Source organism: Ananas comosus, linkage group 6, assembly GCF_001540865.1.
Source record: "Ananas comosus cultivar F153 linkage group 6, ASM154086v1, whole genome shotgun sequence".
Classification (NCBI taxonomy): Eukaryota; Viridiplantae; Streptophyta; class Magnoliopsida; order Poales; family Bromeliaceae; genus Ananas; species Ananas comosus.
Window position 1 is genome coordinate 8,849,602 of NC_033626.1, and position 10,791 is coordinate 8,860,392.

A 10,791-nucleotide genomic window follows, 5' to 3' on the forward strand; every position below is an offset into this window, starting at 1 on the left:
CGCCTCTGCTCTGTTTCTGCCGCTCTCTGGGAAGAGAAAGAAAAAAAAGAACGAGAGAAAAAAGAGGAGAGAGAAAAAGGTATAAGCGCCTCCGCTCCGTCTCCGCCGCTCTCTGGGAAGACAAAGAAAAAAGAACGAGAGAAACGAAGAGGAGAGAGAAAGAGGAAAGAGAAAAATGTATAAGGATATTTTGGTCGGTTTGCTGAAAAAGCGGACCGAATCTGCAAAAACAAAAAAGGTGCCCGGTTTTGCAAAAGTCCACAATAAGTAAATTTTTTATACAAATTGGCCATATTTTTATATAAACAAAAATGTCTGCAGAAATGTGTTTTTCTTGTTTTTTTTTATTTATTTATTTTTTTTTAACGCTATGTGTCGTTCTCACTCAACTTCTGAGCTTCCTAGGGTTAGGGTTTCATCGAGAGCTCCCGGCTCCCGTTCCTCTCCCTTGAATCCAAATACGCCGATTCAATTCTCAAATTGTAACCCTAAATCATTCCTCAGATGGTGGTGAGCTCTCGATTCCTCTTCCTTTTTTTTTTCTATATTTTTTTCCCGATTTTTCGCACTATTTTTCTCAATTTCTGACCATTTCTTCTCCTCTATCTCAGTCGATCCTCGCGGGCGCGAAGCTCCACCACCTCATTCGCATCCTCACCTCCGATCTCCGCACGCAGCCCCTCTTCCGCGGCATCGGCGACTTCTTCAATCGAATCCTTTCTCAAGGATTTGAATTCGATGATCAGTATAGGTGGCCCTAAATCTCTGATTCCTGTGTTAAAAATCCCACCTTTATTTAGTATTTGTTGCTATCATTGTAATTTGATCCGTATCCTGCGTTCTACTTGGTTACGAATTCGTTTTGGCTTGTTTTTGTTGATGCACTCGGATCAGTCGAGCTAATGAGCAATCGAGAAATGTGGCAGTAAGCCCCGTAATTGATGCCGAGGAACCTTATCGGATCAATGCCGGTAGCTGGTTCTTCGATAGGGAACTCCACCGTAGCTCTGGAGAAGATGGCGGCGATCCACCTGCTGTTTTCAATGTGTTGGATTTGGTCCTCATTGAGACGATGGAGCGGTTGAAAAAGTTGACGTGTGTTCGTACGCTATGCATGTATGTTTTTGATATTATCGGATTATTGTGTTTGGAAATGTTTGTTAAAACCGCAATATATAAGAGTTTATGGCCTGTTTGGCCTGACTAGAGCTTTTGCGAACTTGGTGGTTAAGTAGAATTGTTCTAACATTTAAACTAGAAACTCCCAAACACTTTCTTGCTGCAGCCCCGCTAGAAGCTTGTACTTCAAATTGGAGATTCTGATTTTTTAGGGTCAAAACTTCACATTTCATCCGCTTATGGGGCACAACCAAAAACTCTAGCTTTCTTGTTCACCGGACATGTCTTTCCCGCTTCTTGAGTGAAGTTGTTCTAGAAGCCAGGCCAAATAGTCAGTTGAGTGAAATGAGGGAAGTTTTCACCTTCAGAATTCATAATTTCCACTAATTGATCCTAAATGTGATTTAGCCTATATCAAAATTTTGCCCAAATTAGACAGTTGCAAAAGATCATGGTAGTCCTGCTGTTCTCCCGTCTTTTCCATTCTATATTTACATATTTTCAATGAATAATATGTTCATACATGCAAATAGCTCATTGTTGAAAATAGCTAGCAGGTTTGTCCAGAATTTAGTAGGGTTATGCTGCACAGTCGATAAATGGATAGCCATAACGCCAGTTCTCATATCCTAGCTTTGTCTCTTGTCTTTACAGGGAAAGCATAACTATTGTTGGAAGATGTAAGTTGTATGATGGTGTCATTAATGTGTCGAGTTCAGAGGATAGTTCTGAACTAAATTCTCGTCCCAAAAGATGTGAATTGATTAGGGGTTTATGTGTAGAAGGGAAAGTTGGGGTTGCACTCCACCTTCTTCGTGATTTACCTGGGAAGTGTGTGTATCCGGACCTTTTTACTTGTAATATCCTTGTGAATGGGCTTTGTAAGAATGGCGACCTGTCGACTGCCACTTGGCTTCTTAATCTCATGCCAAGTTTCCGTCTGTCGCCCAATACTGTGACATACAATACGCTCATTAATGGGTATTGCCATTGGAGCACCGTGGATAGAGCTCTTTGTCTTGTGTCTTCCATGGCAGAAAGGGGAGTTAGGCCAAATAGAGTCACTTGTAACATACTTGTTCATGCCCTTTGCAATAAGGGTTTATTGGATGACGCCAAGAAGCTTTTGTCTGATATTTTAAATGATCACAAAGCTACAAATTTGATCACTTCAACAACACTCATTGATGGCTATTTTAGGGCTGGGGACATGGCACGGGCTCTTGAACATTGGAACGAAATGTTGACTAGGCGCATTTGTACTGATCAAATAGCTTACAACGTAATAATTAATGGATTCAGTTTGGGGCAGGACATAAAGTACGCATATAGATACATTTCTGAGATGTTCGAGAAAGGTTTTTTACCTGACTTAGTGACCTTTAATACTCTTTTATATGGCTTGTCGAAAGAAGGGAAAATTGATGAGGCATGTGAGATTTACACCCAAATGTCACTTGCTAGTATTACGCCAGATGAAATTTCACATAAGTTGGTAATTCATTGTCTTTGCCAGCATGGCGACGTTCTTAAAGCAGCAGAGTTCTTAAATAACATGTTAATTAACTCATCAGTCCCTAAACCTCAAATATGGAATCTTGTTATAAATGGCTATGCGAGGATTGGAGATGTTCGGAATGATGGTCTCAAATGGTGTATCTCTAAATGTCTATACATACAACGCTCTTATTCATGCTCAAGTAAAATAGGAGAATTTTATGCCTGCATTTTTGCTTAAGCAGGAGATGCTTGCTGAGGGGCTTTTTCCTGATGTAGTTACGTGTAATTTGTTGATCACTGGTGCATGTAGTGCCGGTTATATATATTTTGCTAGGCAATTGCTTCGAGAAATGCTGAATAGGGGTTATCAACCTGATATTGTCACTTTCACAGTGTTAATTAGAGGCCTTTGCTCGAAGGGAAAAGTGTGGGAAGCCATAGATCTGTTTAACAAGGTGGAGAAATCGGAATTAGCTGTTGACCATGTGCCATTTCAAATTTTCGTAACTATATACTCCAAGATGGGAAAACTTTTAGAAGCATTAGAGCTCTATGAGGAAATGACCAGAAAGGGTCTGTTAGGCAGCTACAGAATGTACAAGTCATTGTTTAAAGCGCTGAAGAAGAATGGCTATTACTTTGAAGCAAGTCAAGTGTATGATCACATGCATAGATTTATGGGGCCTAGATGTAAAGAGATCGGTTAACTTCAATGATTTGTTCACAAAGAGCCTCTTTTGAAACTGAAATGCGCTGTCAAGGAAATGCAGCTACTGAGCATGGCATATGGATACTTATGAAATTAGGAGCTTCCACCTAATCGGGTTATCTCGGGATTGCGAAGTTCGAAATGAAAGATTCTAGATATCAGCTAGTTTCAAAATTACCGACCGTCCTTAGCGCAAGTGGCAAAGGGCTTGGTGGTTGGTATCTGTGGTCCCAAGCTCGAATTCTAGTTGATTCACATCCAGCGAAGTTTATTTCTAAAAGAAATAAATGAATCGGGTAGCATACTACCTTTCTCTCTCTAAAAAAAAAAGACTAACTTCAAAATTATGAGAGGTACATGCCATGGCTATTGAACATGATTTATAATCTTGGTGGTATGAAACTTGAGGGGTTTTTTTTTTTTTCTTGGCTAAATTGCACCGTTGGTCCTCAAACTATGATAGAAAATATATATATTATTATTCCGATATTATACTTAATTATAAAAATACTAATTTTAAAACTAAATTAAGTAGGTGTAATTCGAGCTTTACTTTTTATAAGACCAATCTACGGAAAATAAAATCAGTAAAGTTAGTTTTAAGCTGCTGAATTTCAATATAATTTAATCAATAAAATTCGCCCGATTTGATTAATTTCTCTATATTTCATGAGTGGCAGCTGCCTAGGGTCTAGCTTCTTTTAAGATTGAATCTTGATTAATTCATGATCCCAATAGCTAGTATAGTTATGTTCAAAATTTAAAAGTTTTTGTCTACAGTAGTAAGAGTTGATAAAAATAACACAAATGCTTATAGGTCCCTATAAAAGTTCCCAACTTTTATTTATCCTTCTAAAGTGAAATGAAAAAAATCTTTCTAAAACTTTGCTATTCTTAAAATATGCTTAGGCTTCGTTTGGTTCGGGTGTGAATGTAATACACTGGACCTGTGCAAATTGCGAGGTTCGAGTGCTTGACTTGGATTCTGAGCTTTCCACACTTGGTGGAGGGTCGTAGATGGTATTCTGACCTAAAAGTTTGAAATTCTGGATTTTGGTTAAATTCTGAGAGTTTTTACTCTCGGGGACCGGTCCCTAGTGGGAGAGGCCGGTCCCCCCGGAACAGTGTTCCGGCAGACTTGAGGCAACCGGTCCCTGGCAGGGAGAGACCGGTTCCCGAGAGCGTGTTCTGCGGGAGAGTCCTGAAGGATCGGTCCCAGCTGGGAGAGACCGGTCCCTCTGGGCGAAAATTGCCCAGACCCGGGCAGTGCACAGGTTGGATTGTTGAGGGACCTAACTGGATTTTGTTGCTTTAGAGGGCTTTTAGAGCCATTTCCCCTCTCTCTTTCCCTCACTTCTCACTCTCTCACACCTCTAGAAAGAGAAGAAGAAGAGGAAAAAGAAGAAGGATAGGAAGAGCTTGCTTGAGGGAGCTTGGAGCATCAACCCTTTCTCTCTTTTTTCACTATTGGAGGCTTGGAGCTTGGACTTAAAGCTTTGTGGAGGATCAAACTCCAATCCTTGAGGGTTTTGAGCTTGGTTTGGAGCATTCTAGAGGTATGTGGCTAGTTTCTCTTCTCTAGATCCTAGTCTTGGAGCTTTTTACTAGATAAAACCCTAGATTTGGATTTTAGGATTTATTTTGAAAATTTTCGATTTGAGGGCTTTGAGATATAATTGATGGGTTTAGAGCCTTGGTTTAGGTTGGATTTGAATGACTCTAACTCCCATTTGGAGATCGAGAGAGCTTCCTTTACACTTGGTGAGTTTTTCTCCACCTTAGCTTGAGATGGTTAATGATTGAGCTTTGTATTGTTCATAAGGTCCGTTTGACTCTTGTTCCTACATCTTTAGGGTGCTAGGAGACTAGTGGACATCTTCGTCGGAGCTTACGAAGAGTTGCAAGAGTTGTGGTGGGTTTGACTACATGAAAATGGGGCAAAATGACCTCTATGCATATTGTACTTGTCGTAATCTCAATTTGACATCAAATCCATGCTAAATAGAATTTATGTGAATTTTAAAACACTTAAAATGCATGCCTTATGTATCATGAAATTTTCACTCTATATAGTAGGGTATTCTGGGTTTTTAGCATGCATGTGGGAAGTGGTTCTCTTTGCGAGTTGGGTACTTGTCTCGTACGATGAAAATGATTAGAATTATGCATTCATGAACATAATTATTATGCTTGGACATAGAGACCAAAAGTGTCATAAAGGGCACTTAGATTAGCAAACTATGAAACTGTTATCTGAGACTTAATAAAAGGCCATTGACATCTTTTATATTCCATATTAGAGACATGATGACATAGAGATAGGCCTATGAGAGATGTGACGTATTCTATGTTGTTAGACATGAGGACTTGGTACTTAAGACGGATCTTTTGGTTACTTGCCATTGTGCTCATTCGCACATGTTTGTGAGGGTTGCTCCCTACAAGCCGGCACTTCGGAGATTGCCATCGCGATATCTATTCGCCGTGCGGGATTGGGCGCCGAAGTGGATTGCTGTGGGAATGGCTCATTCATAGAGTGGGGATGTTGACTACCACGGGGCCATTAGGCTCGGCACAGGGCCAAACAGCCTTCGAGCGGGTCTCTTCAGATTTGACTTTAAGCATTCATCATGCCATGTGGGCATTGACTAGAATAGTAAACAATGACATCTTTACTATTTAGCTTGTGGACATCATACTAGTGATATTTTGGTACATTCATGCTAGTGTAGCCTTTTATTACTTGAGCAAAATCATGCTAAGTAGTGATATCTTGTGGTAGCAAGCATTCTTGTTTATTTACTCGTTGTACTTATCGCTCGTACTTATACTTGTTTACTGACCCATTTTTGTAGCTTTTGGGCCTAGTGGCGCATTTCACTGAAGTCAGTAATTGCCCACTGAGAACTATTATTTAATAGTTCTCACGCCCGGGACCGGCGGAGGCACGGGATCGCGGCAAGGGTGTCGCCTAGCTAGATAGAGAGGAGCTCGCTTCTGCTCCTAAGTGGTTACTCTCTTCTTTTTGTGTTTTTGTGTGAGAGAGGTTTTGTACCATGTATAGAGACCACCTATGTACCTACTTTTAGCACTTGTATTTGGGACTCCTATTGTATTACTTTATAGTTTTATCTAGTAGATTTGGCTTATGTTCTTTTCCCTTATTGTAGCCTCTAGATACACTTCGCTTTGATACTCTTAGATGTTCTTCTTCTATTGCCTTACTTATTGTTTTATATTAGACGCCTTGTATGTTTTAGACATATGGCGGGTTTGGGCACGTGCCGGGCGGGCTTCCGCTGGGTCCCGGGGGTGACAATATCCTTTAGTTAGGTTTTGTTAGTGCACTATAAAAAAAAAAAATGTTATCCCCTATAAAATAGTCATTTTACTCATTTAAATATATATTTTACTATCATTTATATACTAGTGAAGGAGCCTGCGCTTCGCTGCAAATAGAAACTATAAGAGTAATTAATAATAAGAAAATATCAAACATTCTCACATATATGTACCTCACTTGCCACAATCACCAAAGCCCCATCACTATTAGTGGCGGGGATGGGATCGACGATGCCTTCTCCGACGACGGTGATAGTGAAGATGACGACGATCCGTGCGGCCCTGGTAGAGGGGGCGAGATAGGGCACACATTAGTAAGGGAGGGCGGGAGGAAGGCCATGATATATAGAAAAAGATGAGGGATAAAAAATTGATTAATTAATTAGAGATAAAGAGATGCAGATTGTAAATAGCAGTGGATCATTTGGATGTGTTAATTAAAAGTCTAGTGGAGGGAAGGGGAAGGATCATAACGAATTAATGAGAGGGATGTGAGAATTGTAGATGGCAGTAGAACTATTTAGATGTATTAATTAGAAGTTTGATAGTAGGACCATTTAAATATATTAATTAAATACATCAATTAAAAGTTGATGAAGGGAATGGGGAGGGTCACATATTGGTAAGGGTGAAGGACAACTTACCACGTGGTAAAAAATATTGAAAATTCATATAGGTTAATAGATATATTCTACTATTCTACAATCATGTAAAAAAAATATATTATCCCATGTAAAATGTTGCATAAAAGTTGGAAAAATTAGTTGGTTATTGACGTTTCATGTGCACAAGGACGTACTTGTGCATACGGTGGTTCCGTGCATCTGTCTGAGTTAAGCTTCTGTTGTGGCCTGAGGCATGACAATAGGTAAAATTTAGGGACATAATTTGATTGGATCGGGATATAAATTGTGACACCTATAACATTTGGAATAGTCCTATATGTGAGATAAATCGGGTCAAACATTTTAACTCGATTATAGTATTTTGAGTGATAGCTAAGATTCAAGATTGTTAAGTATGCTAGGGCTAAAGTAGTTCTAAGATAGGTGACCCTCGGAGAAGTGAGGCATCATAGTTTGGTATCGAAGCTGGTTCACCAGCCGGAAGTGTGAGATGGAGGTAGGCCTCATATCGCTTGGTGATTTAGGCTGTGTGGGCTGACGAGGATGTCAAGGTCTAAACGAGAGAAGTCTGTGAAATCTAATAATGTCGCATCAAATGGGAATCTGATTCTGATTGGGTATATAAGAGACCATGAACTCTAATAATAACAATTGGGTTAAAAGCATTTTGGGCCGATAGTTTGGCCCAACGAGTTATTATTGTTAACATATCAAGTTGTTATATTTGGTGTTAGAGCCAATCACCACTTGGAAGAGTGAAATAAGTCTGAGCTAATTTGGGTTATTCGGTGGGTAGAGTGCGGCTCTCCAATTGACAGCTATTGTAGGTGGAGTGCGGCTTCCTACAAGGTCGACTAAGGCTAGCAAAACAAGTCTTGCATTGCCTATTATTTGTGAGTGTGTTTAAACTTAATAATACGTCACTACAAGAAATACTTCATTTAACGAAAGGATAAACCGTCGTTATAAACACATACTTCCGTCGTTAATATGAAATAACGACAAACAATTTAACCGTCGTGACCCGTCGTAAAAGCTAATTCCTTCGTTAAAAACAGTTATGGCCAAAATGAACTGCCGGTCGTTATAGAGTACTAACGACCAAATCTTTTGTCGTCGTTATAGAGTACTAACGACCAAATCTTTTGTCGTCGTTATTTAGTTACATTAGTAACTACTCCATTTTATAATAACGACCAATTTTACCATCGTAACAGAGATTATGAAAAGTATAATTATCCTATTCATTGTGTTAATAACGACCAAACTTTTTGTCGTTATTATAACTAACGACTACATATTCCGTCGTTAAAAGCATTTCACAAGTATAAAAGAAGATTATGTAACAACGACCACTTTTCCCGTCGTTAATAATATACATATTGCATTTGAGATCATAATTTATTTTTAACCAATTATTATTTTTAATCACATAAATACTTTGCATACACAATAATATAAATACATATATACACACACATATATAAACAAGCTGACAACAAATCCACAATTTTTAGATGTATAATAAAACTTCATTAACAATTGAAGTAATTAGCATCCACAATATTCATATTTTTGTCCAAAACATTCATCTATTACATATAGTTTCAATTCCATAACATCATATATAGTTTCCATCACACCATTACATACATAGTCAACATTCACCAAAAAGAAAACAAAGTACTAAATATCACCATTACATATATAGTCAACGACTATCACCATTTTTTCAAAAAGGGTCCGCTTAGAGACAAAAAAGAGAGCTCATTAATTTAAGTTCTGGTAGGAAGAGCTATAGACGTCTATTAGCCCAAAGCTTGATAGCCAGAAGCTTCTGCTCCTAACCTCAAATTTTCATGAGCATGTCTAAAGAATCAAGGGTTTAAAGTGTTATCGCTAAAAGTATTAGCTCCATATCAAATGCTCAAAATTATGAACCTTACTTTGCCTAGTCAAGATATCATCATCAGGCTTTACATGCAACAAATCTACATGACAGCTCAGTTTCTTCCATCACCTACATGAGCAAAACAAAATTAATAGCTAGTAGCAATTATAGACAAGGAAAGCAAAACATACTGATTTGTCATAGCATGCTTATGCATCCATAATTAGTAATGACAACCGTGTAAGTCCAAACCTTGTGCAGTTCAATAAGGTTACTTCTTGATATTATAATTATCCTATCTTCTTCGATCTATTTATTGAAAATTCTTAGCTCTTCATCTTCCTGCAAGTACGAGAAGCAAATTACAAGTAACACTTTCACCAAATGTAGAATACACTTTACCAAGCAATTGTTGTTGTTTCCCTCAAAAAGTGAATGACAGGTCTAATGATTACAACATTTAATAATTAGATGTATCCAAACAACAAGCCAAAAGAATTAATGTAGCTAATTATAATGAATCACGAACATCTGCTCAATTAGGGCAAAATTAAAGTAAATAAGAGAACAAACCGTAAAATAGTAAATAATATAACAACCTACTTTAGATTTCATGGCCAACATATCAAAATTCATTAAACTGCTGATGAACGAAAAAGAACCGCCAACATTCTTCATTATCCTCAAACTGTATACTGCATTTGAGCTTATACAATGAATCAAAAAATTGCAAAAACCACATCGAAATATATTCATAAATTAATGGACTAAGCACCAATTTTCCCATTTTAGCTTCACTACTTTATAAAATTTCTCTGTTTTACGAAACAATTTGTTCAATGAATAGGATTAGGAATCATAAGAAGAATGGGCCTCAGCGCGGCGCGAGCGCGGGGGGTGGGGGTTTCGTGGAGCAGGAGTCCTTCCCCGGAGAATGGGAGGTAGAGCAGAGGTGCTTCCCTGGGGAGGGAGGTGCGGGGTTGAACGCCGGGGGGGACCTCAAGCGGGGACTGAGCGTGCAGGGGGGGAGCTCGGGTGGGGGCGAGGGCGGGGGGCGAGGTGAGGTTGAGCGGGTGGGTGGTGAGGGCGATGCTGAGGTAGGTGGGTGGCGTTGGGGGTTGCGGGGCGGGGCTGAGCGAGGGCCTGAGAGCGGGGGAAAGGTGGGAGGGGCGCACCCGAGCAATGGGAGTGGCACCGAAACACACGCGCTAGAGTTTGAAGGGGGGAGGGCATCTCAGCAGACACGGCCCAGGAGCGGGAGGAGCGCAGCATCTGGCAGAGGGAGAGCAGTCAGCGGGAAGGAGGAGCAGCCACCGAAAGAAGACAGAGGCACGCGTCCGAGATCCGCTTTTTGTCGCGCACGCCGTCGCTAGCTCGCATGCCGCCGTCGCTCGCGAGCGCGTGGGGTGCGGGATTACTTTGGGAAAAGGAGGAAAAGTGGGAAAGTGAAAAGGAGCAAAGGGTTTGGGGAGAGGGCGAGAGAGAGAGAGAGAGAGAGAGAGAGAGAGAGAGAGAAAAAGTAACAGAGAGAGATGGGGTGACTCTGAATGGGAAAGAGGGAAATGGGGTAGGTGAAGAGGAGCAAGGGTTTGGGGAGGTGCCAG

General features: G+C 40.0%; 2 protein-coding genes across 2 annotated transcripts; both read left to right on the forward strand.

Moving 5' to 3' along the window:
* On the forward strand, positions 361-1,219 carry LOC109711228. The gene is made up of 3 exons (XM_020234168.1): positions 361-510; positions 612-751; positions 895-1,219. Exons 1-3 carry the CDS (start codon positions 505-507, stop codon positions 1,205-1,207), a joined length of 459 nt encoding a protein of 152 aa, XP_020089757.1. The 5' UTR covers positions 361-504; the 3' UTR covers positions 1,208-1,219.
* On the forward strand, positions 1,624-10,560 carry LOC109712109 (pentatricopeptide repeat-containing protein At5g24830-like). The gene is made up of 5 exons (XM_020235537.1): positions 1,624-1,676; positions 1,774-2,548; positions 2,636-2,749; positions 2,862-3,274; positions 10,035-10,560. Exons 1-5 carry the CDS (start codon positions 1,624-1,626, stop codon positions 10,558-10,560), a joined length of 1,881 nt encoding a protein of 626 aa, XP_020091126.1.